An 18,366-nucleotide genomic window follows, 5' to 3' on the forward strand; every position below is an offset into this window, starting at 1 on the left:
TATTTTCCTCCACAATTGTGAATTAGCTAGGTGGTTAACTGCTCCAAAGCGATTCTGAGGCACACGCTTCGACCGCAGAAGAGCCTAAGCTCGGAGCCCATCTTATCTAAACTCGCGGCGGGAGAGGTGGGGAGGGGGACTCGCAGGGCCCCTGTAGCTCCTCCCACCCCAACCCCCACCTTCACCCCTTTCTTCCCCTGGGCTGGACTGTTTCACCCCGTCTCCAGGCAACCGCCAGGCGCGATGCGGGACGTCATTTCCTGAAGAGCCCGTGGGGGGGGGGAGGGGGAGATAGGGGGAGGGGCAAGGGGGCGGGGCCAAGTCTGGGCAGGCGACGGCGACGGCGTCGGAACTCGCTGGAAGATCGGCCCCAGGCAGCTCAACAGTTCGCAAAGTCCCGGCTCGAGGCCGCGCGGCTCCGTCTGCGCCCAGGCGGCGCAAGAGCGCGGGGGGTCCCTGGGCTGCTGCATCCCCGGACATGCCCCGCAGCACCTGCCGGACGCCCGCGCGGCTTCACCGGCTGCGGTTCGGGGGGCTCTGGGACTAGAGCGCCCCCACCTCAACTTATGACTTTGGGGTCCCCCAGCCCGAGAGGAACGGGCGGCCCGGCTGGGGGAGCCCCGGGCATGGTGTGACGGGGCGGTCAGCTCTGCTGCGCCCCCCACTCCAGACACCCGTCGTCTCTGTGCCCTCCAGAATGTAGCTGCTCTCCGCGTCCCCCCGGACTCCAGCCGCAGCCTCCGCGACCTCGGGGCTCCAGCCGCCAACTCGTTGTCCCCCGGGACCCTGTCGCCGTCTCCGCTTTGCCGGCACTTCGGCCGCCGTGTCCGTGTCCTCCCGACTCCAGCCGCCGTCTCTGCGCCCCTCGGACTCCAGGAACGCGACCCCTGTGTCTTCGCGCGCCCGGGACTCCAGCGGCGGTCTTCGCGATCCCCCCGGGATTCTGCCACTGTTTCCGCGCCCCTCAAACCCAGACTCCGGCGCCGTCTCCGCGTCTCCCGGGAAGCAGCCCCTTTCTCCGCGCCCACCCGCTCGCCCCGAAGCCAGACTCCAGCCGCGGTCTCCGCCGCCGTCCCCCCCTCCCCCGAGGCTGTCGCGCCAGTGCCGGCGAGTGCAGCGGCCGCCCCACCGCGCGCCCCGCGTCCGCCCGGGCCTCGGCGGGGAGATGAACGCGCAGCTGGACGGCCTGTCGGTGAGCTCGTCCTCCACCGGCTCGCTGGGCTCGGCGGCCGGGGCGGGCGGCGGCGGGGGCGCGGGGCTGCGGCTGCTGTCTGCCAACGTGCGCCAGCTGCACCAGGCGCTGACGGCGCTGCTGAGCGAGGCGGAGCGGGAGCAGTTCACGCACTGCCTGAACGCGTACCACGCGCGCCGCAACGTCTTCGACCTGGTGCGCACCCTGCGCGTGCTGCTGGACAGCCCGGTCAAGCGGCGCCTGCTGCCCATGCTGCGTCTGGTCATCCCGCGCTCCGACCAGCTGCTCTTCGACCAGTACACGGCCGAGGGCCTCTACCTGCCCGCCACCACCCCGTACCGGCAGCCTGCCTGGGGCGGCCCCGACGGCGCGGGTCCTGGGGAGGTGCGCCTGGTGAGCCTGAGGCGCGCCAAGGCCCACGAGGGCTTGGGCTTCAGCATCCGCGGGGGCTCGGAGCATGGCGTGGGCATCTATGTGTCGCTGGTGGAGCCAGGCTCTCTGGCCGAGAAGGAGGGGCTGCGAGTCGGGGACCAGATTCTGCGTGTCAACGACAAATCCCTTGCCCGGGTGACCCACGCTGAGGCCGTCAAGGTAAGGCTGTGATCTGGGGACGAGTACAGGGGCAGAGTGACCGTAGCTCTGCCTGTGTGTGTCCTTAGGAAAATTACCTAATCTTTCTGGGCCCCATTTTTCTTAAAAAATGTTAAAAAAATGTTTATTTCGAACAGGAACATGTAGGTTTTTGGGGTTTTTTTAGCCAATAGCTACCAGGCACTGGGGATACCGTGATGGGTGAAACAGACCTGCACCTTGCTCTCGTGAGGCATAAAGGCTAGTAGTGTGGGGGAGACAGACCTTATCAAATACTCAGGCAAATGTATGATTACAAAGTGTGGAAAGGTACAGGAAGTCTTATGAGCGTTAAAAAAGGGTAAGGTCTCCTCTTGGCTCCCAGTAGTCACCGGGAGGCCCCCACATGGCTGTTGTTGCTATTCTAGTTCTGCAGGGTGTTGCTCCTGAAAGAAAGTTTTGTTGGCACCAAAGTAGCCCAGGGAAGCTGTTCTGGTGATGCACAGAGCTCTAATCTGACCTGGCTGCTCATGTACAGGCTGTGTGTCCTGGGTCCAGTCACTTTTCCTTTCCAAACCTCTGGATCTTCACTTGGACAGTGGAGTGACCGGATGGGATAAGTGTCCTTAGCCTTGTTCGAAATGAGTCCCCTGCCTGGATGTCAGAAATATATCCTCCACCCCCTTAAGAGTAGCTGCACTTTTTGTGTCTGTTAATTGAGAAAAATAACCTCATGGGGACAGTCTCCTAAGGATTTAATCAGGCTGTTTAAAGCAGTTGTGTGTTTGCTAAATCTCACGCCGAGGGCTGTTGAAAACCAGTTGGAGTATGAGATGGATAGTGTTAGGTGTACGTGCGGATTCAAGGATCCCTTGCCGGTGTTTATACACACAAGCCACCTATGCCCACCTTCATACAGGAAGTGAAGAATTTGGGGTGGGGGGAGACAGTGGCATACTCTGCTTCTGCAAAGAAAATGCTTCCTAGGGATTTGGGCTGCCCTGTGACCCAGCTTCTCACCACCCCACCTTTTGTCCCTGCCTTGCGTCCTCCTGTCCTCCTCGGTACAGGTGTTTTGGACACCAGCTGGGGCCTGCTGGCTGTTGGGAAATGCTCAGGGGAAATGCTGAAGCAGCAGAGGCCCGGGGCTACTTCCTGTGTCCTCTTTAGTGACCTGTGGTCAGGTGTGAATTGAGCCCACTTCCTGACTGTTTTCCTGGGGCACAACCATCTCATCCCTGACTTTGCCTTTCCTTGTTTTGTTGCCAACCCTTTTGCCCCTGGCCCCTTGAGGATTTTAGACACTACTCTTCTGCTTCTGGGGGACGCCTGATTGCTTGATATTGTTCGGGGTGGGAGGGTGTGGAGCAGACACAGGTTCTTGTGGATTTCCATGCACCTGTCCTCCTCTCTGTCTCCTCCCCCCACATCAGTCTTTTCCCTTTATCTGACATTCCATATATTTATAAAGAAATAGTCCGTTAGCCTTTGGCCCTAGAAGGTCTGGAGTTCCCGGATAATGAATTTATACTCCAAAGACACTTAGTCCAAATGGTCAGTTATAAACGTGGATTCAGTTTTAGTGGCAATTTTAAAAGACTCCTGTAACTAACTCATCACAAGGAGATGGACTTTGGAAAGGCCTCCGGTAACCTGCCATTCAAAACACGAGCTCTCCGGTCAGTTTGCACTCCAGTCTCAGGCATGCCAGGTGGCTGGAGGGGCTCGGTTGTGAGCTTCAGCTCAGCCCTCCCCGATTTCATCAGTGGCACTCTGCATCTTGTATCTGAACCGTAGTCCCGTTACTCTGTGACTCAGGGCAGGCCTTAGCTGGTCTAGTAAAACCTAAACTCTCTGTGGTATAGTTTTGTGTCACCAGAGGAGCAGAACTGTCCTTGGTTGGGCGAGAGCTTTCTGGACTGAGCAGCCACCGGCATCCCTGTCACTTTTTCTACGGAGGGGTCTACAAAGGCAGAATGAACTCCAGCCTCGGGGTGCCCTTCTTCTGGCCAAAGCCAGACGCAACCAGCCCAGAATGCACCCCTTTGGAACCTTCAGAAGCAACAGGCAGAATGCACACTGCTTTGTGTTACCTTAACTCCAGGGGGAAAGGGAAACAGACTTTCCGTGGGTGGAATTTAAAACGGAGGAGGCGGAACCTTGTCTCTGGGGCCTCTGTGAGCACCTCCGGGTTACAGGACGGACTGGGAGTTTCAGGACAGTGTAGAGGGACACCTGGAGCTGTTGACACATTTCCACAAAACCAAGGGCAGCAAGTCCCTTAACTGCAAGCCAAAAGGGACTCCAGCTTCTCTCCTAGTTAACAAACTGCCCTTAACTTGGATTTCTCCACTTTCAGCCCTTCCTTATTAGCTACAGCACTGGAGGGCACCATGTCAGAGGCTTTTATGATAAAGGTACATTCCTTTAATCAAACTCCATTCTTTATTCAAATATCACCAGTTTTTCTGCTTTTTCTGTTCCCTATACCACAGTGCATTTAATGCAAGACATATTTTCTTTTTCTCTTCGTTGTTATTTTCTTTATTTATTTCCTCCCCTGGCTTTAGTGAAGTAGCTTTATTTTATCGACAATTTTATTTATTTTATTTTATTGATAAATAAAAATTGTATGCATTTAAGGTGTACAGTGTGTTGATTTGCTATACCTGTACATTGTAAAATGATTACTGTGATCAAGCTGATTATCCATCACCTCACGTAGTTATTTTATTTTTGTGGGAAGAACACTCAAAATGTGCTGTCTTAGCGAATTTCAAGTGTACAATACAAAATTATTAATTACAATCAGCAGTCGGGGTGTTAGATCCCCAGAACATACTCATTTTGTAACTGGAAGTCTGTACTCTTTGGCCAGCATTTTCCTGTTCCCTCCACCTTTCCTGTTCCCTCCACCTTTTCTGTTTCCTCCACCCCGGGCCTCTGGCAACCCCTGTTCTACTCTCTGCTTCTGTGAATTAGGCTTTTTAGATTCCACATTGTAAGTGAGATCATCCAGCATTTGTCTTTATGTGTCTGCCTTATTTCACTTAGTATAACGTCCTCTGGGTTCATGCATGTTGTCACAAATGGCAGGACCTCATTTTTTATGGTCTAATAATATTCCACCGTGTGTGTGTGTTTGTGTGTGTGTGCACACGTGCACGTGTGCGCACACTTTCTCTATTCACCTGTCAATATGCACTCAGGTTATTTCTGTGTTTTGGCTATTGAGATGTGAGATGTGTTTTCGATTTTAAAACCTTTATTTTTTTTCTTTTTTTTAAATTTATTTTAATTTTATTTATTTTTGAGAGAGAGAGAGAGAGACAGAGCACGAGGGGGGGGTGGGGGCGCAGAGAGAGAGGGAGACACAGAATCTGAAGCAGGCTCCAGGCTCTGAGCTGTCAGCACAGAGCCCGACGCGGGGCTTGAACCCACAAGCCGTGAGATCATAACCTGAGCTGAAGTCAGACACTTAACCGACTGAGCCACCCAGGTGCCCCTCAAACTTTTATTTTTTTCTTATAGGTAGAAAGAGGGAGGAAAGAGCCTCTGAACTTCTGGAAGGAGAGATTGTGTGTGTGTGTGTGTGTGTGTGTGTGTGTGTGTAATAAAAAGAAAATTAAATTTTAGGAATCAAGTTACTGAAGAGTTCATGAGTCAGAGAGGGTCACCCCTCCCAGGAAACAGAGGAGATTGAACATACAAAGTTTTTCCACTTCTCTGTCTCACAAATCAAGTATCTGTTGTTGCCCAGAGCAGTTCAGTGAGGATTCTGTCCTCTCTCTAGGGGCTCCCCTCCCTCTCTTGAAGCCTGTTTGCTAAATCAGCAGTGACAGGTCCAGATACGGCAAGCCATTTACTATTTGCAATTATGTTGAAATGTTTGATTTTTGAAAAATCTATCTTGAATGAACAGGAGCCAAACTAATAATAATAATAATAATAAAAGTAGACCTTTCAAAGGTTTTCAGCCAAAAAGGTTTGGTAAATTAGCCAAGGAACCCACAGACCAGGGATGCTGCATTGGGCTCTGTCACATACTTGCTGTGTGACCTTGTGCTAGTCACTGACCCTCTCTGTGTTCCCAGGTGGATGGGTCAGGGGGCTGCCCAGGGTCTCTTCCAGCTCAGACCATCTGTGATTTGCTCAGTATTGTGCTACACACGAGGCATTTAGAGTGTCTAATCTGGTGTTTTCTTGTTCTTTTGGAATTGATTTCATTTAAGGCAGAATTAAGACAGTTGTCTAAAGATTGGGAGATGAGAATCTTGGCACTCTCGTGTAGCCTCCTACTAAATCAGGAAATTGATGGGTTACACACTGTACTGACGAGAACTTGACTGCTGCCCCTCCACCCAAGAACACCAGCTCTGGTGCTGTTCCTGAGCAAACGAGGAACCAGCAGTAGGATTGTGGCAGCAGTGCCCTGGGAGTGCTCAAAATCACAGCCACTTACCCGCTTGCCCTCCCAGTACCTAATTCTGCAGGATGTGGGGTATCCGGTGCTGCTGGGATGTGTGTGTCTCATCTCGATAAAAATTGAATGGCTTCATTACAATCTCAGCATCCCCCCCCCCCCCAACTCCGGGTACATCCAAGGAACATATTAGAATTTGAAGCATTCCAGGAGTTAAAAACAGTGGCCAGCCCTTTCATCTAATTAGAGTTATCACACACTCCCTTTTTTTGCATAATAACCTGCAAAGAATCCATCCGTGTTAATATACGTCACTGTTATTTAATCCGGCATGTTCTAAACGACACATTTGTCATTTTCCCGTTGTACATGGTTAGCTGAAGCCATTATAAGTTATTACCACTTCCAACTTTGTATCTGAAATGCAGCTGGTGTTATTACCGTATTCCAGTTTGGAAATGGTGGGTAATGGGTTCACGGGCATGCACAGACTTTCCCCTGGCCCTGTTCTCTTTCTTGGGGGCTGGGGGTCTTGCCAGCAATGACACAGTGAAAGCTCACTATTAATAAACTCTTTAGTGAATAGATGTTTGCTTGGCTGGATCCATGGTGTGATGCAGTCCCTTGAAGAGGGTCCATTTCTTTAATTTAACCGTATTTATTTATGTGACCCAAGCTGATACTCAAGGTTTTAGAAAATGACGGTGCCTGTGTTGGACAAAATCCTCTTTCAACTGGTTATTTCCTGTTCAAATGGAAGAAGAATTTGTAGGCTGGGTGAGAATGCCCTTATGCTTTAGGAATTGATACTATTATAGTAGAAGGTTCCCCCCTCCGGGACTTGAAGCTGGACATGAAAGAGATACAGAATTACTCCAGCGCTAGCCTGTTGTTTTGCCGTCACCTCCCTTTCCCGACAAACCCGGCGTTGTTTATTACCTGCCATAGATTCATCGTTTGGATGGAACCGCGAAGAGAAGTATGATCTTTTAACCCCCGACTAATTGGATTTTGTGTGTGCTCTTGCTTCCCACCTCTGCCACACGGCACACAGCCTGTACGTACCCGTCAAGTGCATGCAGCCCCTCACATGCCTGTCTGCTCATGCGCCCAGCACATATACATCTCCTCCGAGCCATAATCCCCCCTCTACCCCCACCCGGCAAAGGGCTCTGTGCTGAAGCAGGCGTCCCTGGGGGATTAGGCTCCAACTGGCTTCCCAGCAAGGTTCTTTTATGACCTGGAAGGGCAGCGTTTGGTGTCCACTGCTCAGGAACCCCAAACTAGTGCCCAGCAAGGACCAGACAATTTGATTAGAAAGAATGACATTTAATGGCTGGAGGTGGGTGGAGGCTGAAATACAAATCTTTCAAAACCTGTTCTGTTTTCTTCCCCCCCCCCTTTTTTTTTTAATTTTTTTAAACCCCCAAGCAAGAACCTGATGTTAACACGGAGCTCACACAGACTTCTGATTGTACCTCAGGGTGGGGGCTGCTTTTTAAAGATTTCTGTTCTGCAGACATTACATTTTACTCTTACAGCATGGCAGGTGGCAAAGGGTGCAAGGAACAGGAATCAGACCGTTTGTTTCCTGTGCACCCCTGGCGTCAGCTACAGGAGGCAGCACTGTGGGGCCAGGGCACTTGTGTTTGAACTTTGCTTTACTGGAACCCGACTGGGAAGAGAGGAGGCTGGCGTCCGTGAGTGTCTCTGTGTGCCAGTTTTCTCTTTCCCCGGGGAGGCAGGGAGGCCAGGAAGGTCATGCTCCAGGAGGAGAAATTACTAGCTCGGGGTCACCATTGGGGTTAGGAACGAAGTGGCCCTTCTGCCCTACCTGCCCGCCTAGAACCTAGCCCAAGCCCTTATGCAGCCAGCTTCTTGGAGGACAATGCCAGGCCCCCTGCTGGAAGGCAAGCCGCTGTCATACTTTGTGCCTAACTTTCGGGGGCCTTTTAGGCACCATCCAAAGACTTGGTTTTATTAAGTGGGGCGTCTGATGCCCGTGCCTCAAGGGAGGGTGGCATGTTTCAGCCCAGCCTGTCTTCGTGGGGGCCATCTATCCATGCATGCTCTGAGCAGCACTTAGCACACCCAGACCTGTAGCTGGTACTTGGAGTTCAGAGACGAATGGTACATGGCCCCTGCCCTCGGGGAGTCATGGGGCCCGGGGGGCATGGCCCCACCCATGGCCACAGGTCACCAAGGGTTTCAAGCGGTGTGCCATCCACATGCCTTCACATCCCTGGAACACTCCGTCCCACTCCATCCCCTTATCCTGCTGTAATTTCCGTCAGCGCACTTGTCACTACTGGAAGGACGTTTCACCATGTCTGTTTGTTGTGTGCCTTCCCCACTACAAGTCAGCTCCATGAAAACCAAGATTTGGTCTGCATTGCTCCCTCATGTACCCCAGCACCTCCACAAGGCCTGGCAATATGGTAGATGCTTTCATAGATAAATATTTGCCTAATGAACGGAACGCTCTTGCTCCCCATGCAGTGCTGGTGAGTTCAGGATCCCTTGGTTCCTGAGCGTGGTATCTGAAGAAAATTCGTGTGTTGCGAGGTAATTGGTGCTGGCTAAAAAAAAAAAAAAAAAAAATTGAGGAATGCCGTAGGCTCTAACGTACGATTTATCACAAAGCTGACTGTTTGGCTGCGAGCCAATCATGTGACGTCTCTGGATACCTCAGTCTTTGCAGCTGTGAAATGGGCATAGTCCTCTCCCCCTTGCCTTTCCCGCGATGGGTATGGAATCGTATGGCTTACTAGGTACAAAACCATTTGGTAAATAGGAAACCCTATATCACTCCTTTAGTGAGAGGCCTTTATTTATTTATTTATTTATTTATTCATTCATTTTAGAGAGAGAGAGATTGCAAGTTGGGGAGAGGGGCGGGGGGGAGAGAGAGAGAGAGAATCTTTTTTTTTTTTTTAACATTTTTTTTAACATTTATTTATTTTTGAGACAGAGAGAGACAGAGCATGAACAGGGGAGGGTCAGAGAGAGGGAGACACAGAATCTGAAACAGGCTTCAGGCTCTGAGCCGTCAGCACAGAGCCCGACGTGGGGCTCGAACTCACAGACCATGAGATCATGACCTGAGCCAAAGTCGGCTGCTCAACCGACTGAGCCACCCAGGCGCCCCTGAGAGAGAGAATCTTAAGTAGACTTCACACTCAGTGCGGGGCCTGCTCATTCCCACCACCCTGGGATCATGACCTGAGCCAAAATCAAGAGCCAGACACTTAAGCCACTAAGCCACCCAGGCACCCGAAAAAGGTCTTTAAAAAAACTGTGGCCTGTGCTTAGGTGGGCAAGAGCTTTTCCCATCGTCTGTGGCCCAGTCCTCCCTACGAGACGTCTTCAGTTAGTGCATTTGTTGCTTTGCTCTTAATTTTAAAACCCCATTCCCAGAAGTGGGTTATCTCTGCAGCCTGTGTCTGTGATCCCAAAATAGAATCATTTATGCATTCTGAAGCAATCAATGGGCCAGTTTTGGGTGAGATGTATCTTCCTGCTTTTTCTTGAACAACATCAGCAACAACAACAACAACAAAGCAAACCACCGAATCCAAAAGCCAGCACTCTTCAGGTTTCAAGAAGCCCCAGCGTTTCAGGTGAAGGCCAAGTTCCTGCCAGTCACACGTATGCTTAAAACCGACTTTATCCTCTACCAAGAATGCACAAGTGGATTTATTTTTTCTTCTTTTCCAGTCCCAGATCCTCTACCTCCTTCCCCTTTGAGAATTTGTGTTCCTTCTGCTAAATTGGCTGTGGTTTTGCTTCAGCTGGCAGCCAGTTCCCTAGTTATTTTTCCTCTCTACCTGAATTTTCGTAATATCAGCATCCCCTCAACTTGGGATGCAAAGGAAATATTTCAGCCTCCCATAAACAAGTCCCAAGATGTCTTCTTCACCAGATTCTAAAGCTGCAGGTTACAGGGAAGAACATAGTAAAGTAACATCCGAAAGGTTGTTTCCAAATCCCTTGGAAGTAGTGATTCAGAAATGTAGCTTGCTCGAGAATCAACAAGCTCCCGGGGCACCTGGGTGGCACAGTCGGTTGAGCGTCCGACTTCAGCCAGGTCACGACCTCGTGGTCCGTGAGTTCGAGCCCCGCGTCGGGCTCTGGGCTGATGGCTCGGAGCCTGTTTCCGATTCTGTGTCTCCCTCTCTCTCTGCCTCTCCCCCGTCATGCTGTGCCTCTCTCTGTCCCAAAAATAAATAAACGTTGAAAAAAAAAAAAAAAAGAATTAACAAGCTCCCTAGGCAAGTCTTAATCACAATGAGGTTTGGAAAGCACCACCTTCTTTTCAGATCTGCCCCCATCCCCAACATTTATCCACGTAAAGGCCAGAGAGGCGGACCCACACTGTCCCCATCCTTAGCTGCTTTGGAGCCTGATTCCAGATGTGCAAGGTCAGCTGATATATTGGAAAATCCAGGGAAGAGAGGTCTGTACCCAAGAGGTTAGAGTTGGCTTTTGGAAGTGGACCTGGGTTCACGTGACTGTTACTTGGCTGTGACCTTGAGCAGCTCCCTTGGCCTCTCCATGACCCAGACCCCCTCACCCTTGAACCTGGCATCGTCCTCACAAATGGGTTATTGTTGCTGTCGCCCATCAAAAGTTTGAAAAATACGGCCATGGAGGTCCCACTGCAGGCATTACAATGAAAAATGTTATCGACTGCATCCTCTTGGCTTTGAAAATCTTCTGTTGTGCTTGCTCAGTCTAAAAAAAAAATGCCTTTGGAAGAAAATACTGGGGCTGAGAGCCCTCTTGCTACATCAGGTGCGTTGTGCTCGTTTGAATTGCAGAGTCATTTACTAAATGCGGGTCAATATTCCCATACAGGCAGAGTTTCTTCAAAAATGTAATTGCTCCCGTTTGGATTTTGGCATCTGCATTTTTGTTTTACAGCAGTAATAAAGCCCAGGGATTGGATGGGATTGTAAAACATGGGGCGGTGGGGCAGACCCGTGACCCAGAGGCCAGTGTGTGACAGTGTGGCTCCCAGGTCAGCTGTGTCCTCATCCTTGTTCCCCAGCATCCTTCCCTGATGTGCTCTCCAGGGGCCCTGATGAGGGAGAGAAGGTGGCTGTTTTTCCAGAACCCATTAGAGCAATTAATGCAGGTTGAAAGCGGTGATTTGACAATATGGGCAGCTGTACTTCAAAAAAAAAACCCCCAAAAGCCTGGAATGTATTTGAACCACATCCGAAATGGTGTGTGAGGCTCCATTAAGAGGCTTCTGATAAAGACAAGAAAAGAAAAAAAGGAAAGGAAAGAGGTCCAGCTTTCAGAAGTTACCCAGACAGGTGGAGAAGCTGCTGGCAGAAGTCTGGGGAGGGGTTTTACTTCGGGCCAGTGGAGGGTGTGGTGTTATGCGGTGTGTCTGGGCCTAGTGTGACCTTCATCCGTCTCCTGCCTCCTCCTCTTTCTCCTGGGGGAGGGGGGCAAGCCCATCCCAGGTTTCCCCAAACTCTCTTAAGCCCTCTCCTCCTTCCATGAGTCCTTTTGGTCCTGAGGTTTCAAATCGAGATGCTCAGGTTGCCCTCAGAATCTTTCCTCTCTTCCCCCAAATCCCTTCCTCTCTTCCGTGTTGTCTCTTGGAACAGAATCTGGGCCTCCTTTTGGGGTCTTTATCTTTTTTTATTTATATTTTCAGCTCTTGTCCAGTATTAGGAATAGCATTTATTTGCTGTGGAAGTCCTGGCTCATTTCTGACCCCTCTGACGGCACCTCATCCTCTTGCCCACGAGTCGTGGACATTTCTCAAGTTAGGAGCCTTGACTTGCTCCCCTTCTCTGCAGTCTGCCCGTTGGGGATTGCACCAGCCCCTGCGAAGTTAGACCCTCCAGGCCTGATCCCTCCCCAGCCCCTGTCAGACCACATTTCCACAGGGGCCTCCTCACTGTCTGTCTGTCTCCCGTCTTGCTCATCTGCCCACTAGTCCATTCAGCGTCCTGGAGGGCGGGCACGCTTTCTGAATTGGTATCTGATCAAGCTTTGCCCTGCCTGGTGCCTTGCAGTGGAGCCGAGAGCCTGCTGATGTCTGGGCTGCCCGTGATGCGAGCCCTTTTACCTGCAGAGAGTGCTTTTCTCTGGCTGTTCCCTAAGTGCAGTCCACACTTGGCCAGACAGGCAGCATCCTCTGAAACAAGGCGTTGTTTCCCTGCACCCGTTGACAACCACGGCCCCTGTGAGGTCCGCCCATCACACCTGCCCGCCCACCCTCAGCTACCCCATCCGCGGGAATCCTTCTCTTCTCCCCTTGAAGCTCCTTCAGCGTAGTGACCTGCTTCACTTGTTGTGACACAGATTACACATTTCCTGGTGTTTCCTTCAGTTGCTCTGCGGCTGATGATAACTTTGGTTTTGAGGGCTTACCACAATCCAGACGGTGTTCTCAGTACTTTCTATGTATGAACTCACTTGAACCTTGTGACAGCCCGATCAGGTTAAAAGCAGGTGCCACTTTTGTTGCTTTGTTGTGCAAAAAACTGCCAAGAGTTTGTCACTTGCCTGTTGTCACAAAGGTGGGAAGTGGCAGAGCTAGGAATTAAAACCAGGTTTTGTTGATTTAAGGGAATGCCAGAGAGAGGCGGTGTCCCCTGATGCTTCAGGCTGGGCTCTGGGGCCAGATGCTCTGGGTTCGAACCCGGGTTCTGCTGCTTTGTACATGTGGGGCCTCAAACATACTTTTTTTTTTGTTTGTTTTCCTTTTTAAAATTTGTTTATTGTCAAGTTAGCTAACCTACAGTGTAGTCTCGGCTTCGGGAGTAGATTCCCACGATTCATCACTTACATACAACACCCAGTGCTCATCCCAACAGGTGCCCTCCTCACTGAGTCTCCAATTCCCTTTTCGCTAAAGTTGTAATGGGAACAATGGGAATGATAGTCAAATGGCAGGCAAGTTACTTACCTTCCCTGTTCAATTTCCTCATCTCTAAAAGGAGGGTACTAATGGTCATGCAGGTAACTGCCATGTTAAAGCACTAGATGCATCGATTAATTTGAACATTTAATGATTACCTGCTAGGTTCACACCACTAGGTTGGGTTGTTTTCCCACCAGATAAGACTCTTCCCGGTATAAAACACATAGCACATAAGATGCTTCCAAGCTTATAATACTGGGCACACTAATAACTGTGGCCCCTGTGGACGGTCTTCTCTGTGCCCCCAGGGCCATATGCGCATCGTCCCACCAGCTCTCCAGCACAGCCTCCAGGGAGAGGAAACAGCACTGGGCAGAGGAGGTGATCAGTCACCAGTATAGGATTTGAACTCAGGGCTTCTTGCCTCCAAAGTGCATGCTCATTGCCACCTTCTGGTGGGTGTACAGCTTAGCCCAGTGCTGGCCAGAGCCACATTTCACTAAATGTGCATCTCTTCCTTGATTTTTTTCTTTATTGAGATGGCGTCATAGCCATTCGGTTAGAAAACTCACGAGTAACCAGACAGCCCAGCCCGTGAGTGCCCTGCCCTGGGCAAGGTCTGTGCATCTTAGTGACTAGACTTTAGATTCAGAGGCAGCACTGGGCACTCTTTGCCTTTTTTTTTTTTTTTCTTTTCCCTCTCTCTTATCTCTCTTGCCAGGTCCTGACCTTTGTCAGGATTTTATTTTGTTCATTGTCTGTGGAAATTCCCTAAATAGACTAACTGTGACCTCCACTCAACCCCCATTAGGATAAACCTGTAACTTAGGAAGTCATCTCATTGATTGATCGGCAGGGTCTCCGAATCTGTCCATGCTGTCTGCCATGTAGGCATCTTAAGATGCGCACACGGTCTCCCGGACCTCGTGTAAAAGGCTGGTGGCCATCAACCCCGTCACAGACTGGACAAAGAAAGGGCCATTTTGTTTGGTTCATAGGAAACAGGAGGAGTAGAGGAGTCTGCCTGGGCTTTTAAAATAAAATGTGGGTATGTGCGTGTACGTTAATGACCCGAGAGATATGGGTTCAATTTGGAGAACTCAGAAACCCCAGGAAAACACAAAGGAAAAAAACTAAAAAAAAAAAAAAAAAAATCATCGATAATCTGCTTTACCCAGAAATAATCATTATTGACAATTTTTTTTAACATTTTATTTATTTTCAAGAGACAGAGCATGAGCAGGGGAGGGACAGAGAGCAAGGAAGACACAGAATCTGAAGCAGGCTCTGGGCTCTGAGCTCTGAGCTGTCAGCACAGAACCTGACGTGGGGCTCGAACTCACGAACTGTGAGATCATGCCCTCAGCCAAAGCTGGACGCTTAACTGACTGAGCCACCCAGGCGCCCCACCATTGACACTTTGATTGCTGTCTTTCCAGTCCCCTGTGTGCCTGTGTGTGTAAATTTGTATTGGGAATTTTCTACAAAACTGCCATTCTGAACGTAATTTTGAGTCTGTTTCACCAGTGTATCATGACTGATAAATATTTCTAGAACATGATTTTTAATGATTGCATGCTACGTCATAGCAAAGAGATGCATGATTTATTTAACTAATTTCTTCTTGTTGGACAGTTCTTTTTTAAACATTGTCCATATTGCCGCTTTAGACAATGTGCCCTTGCACATTAATCTGTAAGCACATCTCTAAAAATTATTTGGGCTGCCTTTCCAGAAGTGGCATCGGCTCAGGGTATAGGCAGATTTTTAAGGCTTTGGTAGCTGTTGCCAGATTGTTCTTGGGGAAGAGTTTGTTATTTTACAGTCCCATCTACCAACCTTAGCAATATATGATATGCTTCATTTTTCCCCAGCTTGCCAACCCTGGATATTATATTTCTTTTCCATTTTTGCCAATCTGGTAGACAAAAAAGTATCCTGTTTTAATTTGTATAAATAGCGAAGTTGGAACTTCCTTGCATGTTTATTGTTTGTATAGCTGTGTATACACATAAGGTAATTCATAATAAATAGCATATAACATAATGTTATAAACATATAATGTATAATGTATTATATATGTATATGACATATGTACATTTGGTTTTTTGGTGTATACCTTATTGATTTCCTATGCCCATTTAATCATATTTCTACGTCTTCTGTTCTTTTTCTTTAAGAGGTGGTTGTTAGGAGTAGCTGTTAGATAGCTGATTGATTCACTCACCTTGAATTCAGATTCTTCAGTCTGAGGCTGAATTAAATTGGAAGCCTATCCCTTGTTAACAGAATGCACAGAAAGTGATGAGGGATAGGAATGTTAAGTGTCCTCAAGGAGAATACACCCCACCCATGTATCCACTCATAGACCAAGAAAATATTGATATATAATCAGATTTTTCTAATGGATGGATGTGCTATGGACATTGGTTCAAGACCACAAAAACTCCATTGGAAACCCATCGAGGCTCATCTTGAGTGATTACATTTATGACTCCTAGAATCTTGTTAGTTCTTCCCAAAAGAAAAAAAAAAGAAGAATTAAGAGACCAAATTTAAAAGAACATTTGTAAAGCAATTTACTTAAATTATAAGAGACTGAAAGCCAGGCTTAGTGGATAATTGAAGAATTGCATTAAAAAGGAATCAATATCTTTCTGGAATCTGCTTTGTCCTCACTTCTGAGTTGTTTTGCAAGGGGGTGGCCACTCTGTCACTATCTTGCAAATTTTTCCTAGCGTTATCCCCAAGGACAACACTTTCTTTTCTCTCTTTGATCCTCACGTTTTTTTCCTTTTCACACAGCCTTGACTCATGGAGACATTTCGGAGCAAAGATACTGGAGATCAGGGACTTTAAGATGTCAGGTCCTGTTCCAGCCTCTGGGATCCTGGTGTTCCCAGCACTGGAGCAAAGGTTTCCTTCTTTACACAGAGCCTTTGGAGAAGGTCAAACTCATAAAGAAAAGAGAGTAGAGGGAATGAACAGTTGATTTTTTGAAATCTACTTTGTAAGGCCCCAATTAAAGGCAAATTGAAACGTTTAAAAAAAAAAAAACTGGAAAGGAGAAAAGAAGATGCTGATTACCTCACCCTCCTAACCAGCCATCATTTCTCTGCCCTCTCCCCTGGCCTTTATTTCTGTACATTCATATTCCTCGATGGTTGGATAACCTGCTTCTGTTTATTCTTGCTTCATGCATATGTTGCTGGGTTGTTTCACGATCCTTATGTTGAGCTCTATCTCAGGGAAGGAGTCTTGGATGGGTTCCCACAGCTGCTTCGCCATCCAAATTGATTTCCCCCAGGATGATGAAAGAGGTGAGGTGGCCACAAAGAGCCAGAGCAGGTGAGCCACATGGTGGCAAGCTTCGCCCCAGATCCTGGCCTCATGATGAGCACACAGCTGTCAGGGACACCAAAATGATGCCACCGTTCTTTGAGATACAGTGCATTCTCAGAATACCACTGTCCCCTTATGTCAACATTCCAGAAGAGTATAAACTACCACTTTTTGAACTTTTATTTAAGGGAATGTTTTTAAATAACATGATTCTTAGACCAAAGTTAGCAGCAGCAAAGTATTTCTGGGGAGTGGAGGAAGAGAATAGAATGAGAAAGCAGAGTTATTGCCCAAGCATCTGTGAAAAATATCCCTGCCTCCAACTCTGTGTATAAGGTGTCTGATCCTTGAGACATACTTCAGCATTCATTCATTCACTTGGCAATTGTTTTATTGAGCTCCTCCTATATGATTGGTGTGGTTTAACATCCTCTTCGAATTTTACACATCCTACTTACTTTCTTGTTAATATATTTGTAATTAATATTTTTTCCTACTTCGGAAATAATCGAATGATTTAACCTAAAAGGTACATCATGAAAAAGGCAGAGAGATCAGAAACCATATTGGAAAGTGTGTGTGTGTGTGTGTGTGTGTGTGTGTGTGTGTGTGTGTTGCCTTTAATAGGAATAGTATTTCATATTTAAATGGAAGTGTGAGCCTCCTAGCAACCAAAGCAAAAAGGGAAATCCATGCATTGTTTAGATTCCACTGGAGAATTTCATAGGTATTTCAGGAGAGGCAAAATGCTTCCTTGGCAGTCAATCTTAAAAGGAAGGCAATGAAAAGAAAATAAAGGAAGGCAATTAATTTCAGGAGGAAGGCAATTTCAATTGTACTTCTTCACAGTCTTTCATTTATTTTTATTTTTTTTAATCTTTATTTTTGAGAGTGAGAGAAAGAGAGAGTGAGCAGGCAAGGGGCAGAGAGAGAAGGAGACACAGAATCTGAAGCAGGCTCCAGGATGTCAGCATAGAGCCTGACATAGGGCTTGAACTCATGATTCGCAGGATCATGACCTAAGCCAAAGTCAGACGCTTAACCAACTGAGCCACCCAGGCGCCTCCTTTCATCGTCTCTCATTTTATGTGGAATCACCCATGATGTCCCGTCTTTCGTATCTGTTGACACATCTGTGACCCAAACAGAAGAATCCCCTGACTTCTGTATCTACTGAGAAGCATATAAATAAAACAATCACCATGTAAGTATGTTGAGATACGTAGTTTGAGAGATAGGGAGCAGAAGTGCCACTAACGTGGAGCATTTGATGCTGGAAGCAAGGCCAGTGGATGGACAGGAGACGAGGCCGGCCAAGCAGCAGGGCCAGCTGCACAGGCCTGAGACACACTGCGAGGAGTTGGCATTTTACATCAGAAACGATGGGAGAGGCTGGGCAGGGAAGGGGTAGGGTCCGCTTGCATTTCAAAAGGATGTCCTGGCTGCTCAGCAGAGACTGATTTTAGAGGCTGCGAAGCTGTTGCAGTTAGTGGGCCCTGTAAGAGGTAATTAACACAGATAAAAATGTGATGCAGAGAGAAGGAGGTCTGAAGACAGGGCTAATTAGGGCTTTGCTTTCTCATGACATTAGAAGACGCCCCTGGGGCAGAGAGTCCGCACCGTTAACTTCTGTCCTCCTTCAAAGTGGGGCTGAATCGGGAGGGTCTTTCTAGCCCACATGGCCGTCCCTGGCACCAGCTCAGGGTTCAAGAGTTCAGGGGCTCTCACTTGTTCAAAGCCTGCAAGTCCCACATCCCCTCTTCAGACCCTCTCCTTGTCCGTCTTGTGAGGCCAAGACAGAGGGTTGGCCTTTGCATCGGAACCCCCTAGCACTGCTGGTGAGAGAGGCACAGGTTTGGAAAGTCCGAGATTCAAATCCAAGTCCTGCCTCTTGTCCTCTTTGTGACCTTGCGTGAGACACACCCCCACCTAGACTCTCTTTCCTCATCCATG

The 18,366-nt window shown here is 48.6% G+C and overlaps 1 protein-coding gene across 5 annotated transcripts in view; it reads left to right on the forward strand.

The window, feature by feature from the left end:
- The first annotated feature begins 316 nt into the window (after positions 1-316).
- Positions 317-18,366, forward strand: part of WHRN (whirlin) — a 95,345-nt gene continuing 77,295 nt past the window's right edge. For all 5 annotated transcript variants that reach the window (XM_027034918.2, XM_027034919.2, XM_027034920.2 and 2 more), the window contains exon 1: positions 317-1,783. In XM_027034918.2, the coding sequence (XP_026890719.1) occupies positions 1,166-1,783 (618 nt within the window). In that variant the 5' untranslated portion in view covers positions 317-1,165. The remainder of the gene's footprint in view (positions 1,784-18,366) is intronic.

Source organism: Acinonyx jubatus, chromosome D4 (genome assembly GCF_027475565.1).
Source record: "Acinonyx jubatus isolate Ajub_Pintada_27869175 chromosome D4, VMU_Ajub_asm_v1.0, whole genome shotgun sequence".
Lineage (NCBI taxonomy): Eukaryota > Metazoa > Chordata > Mammalia > Carnivora > Felidae > Acinonyx > Acinonyx jubatus.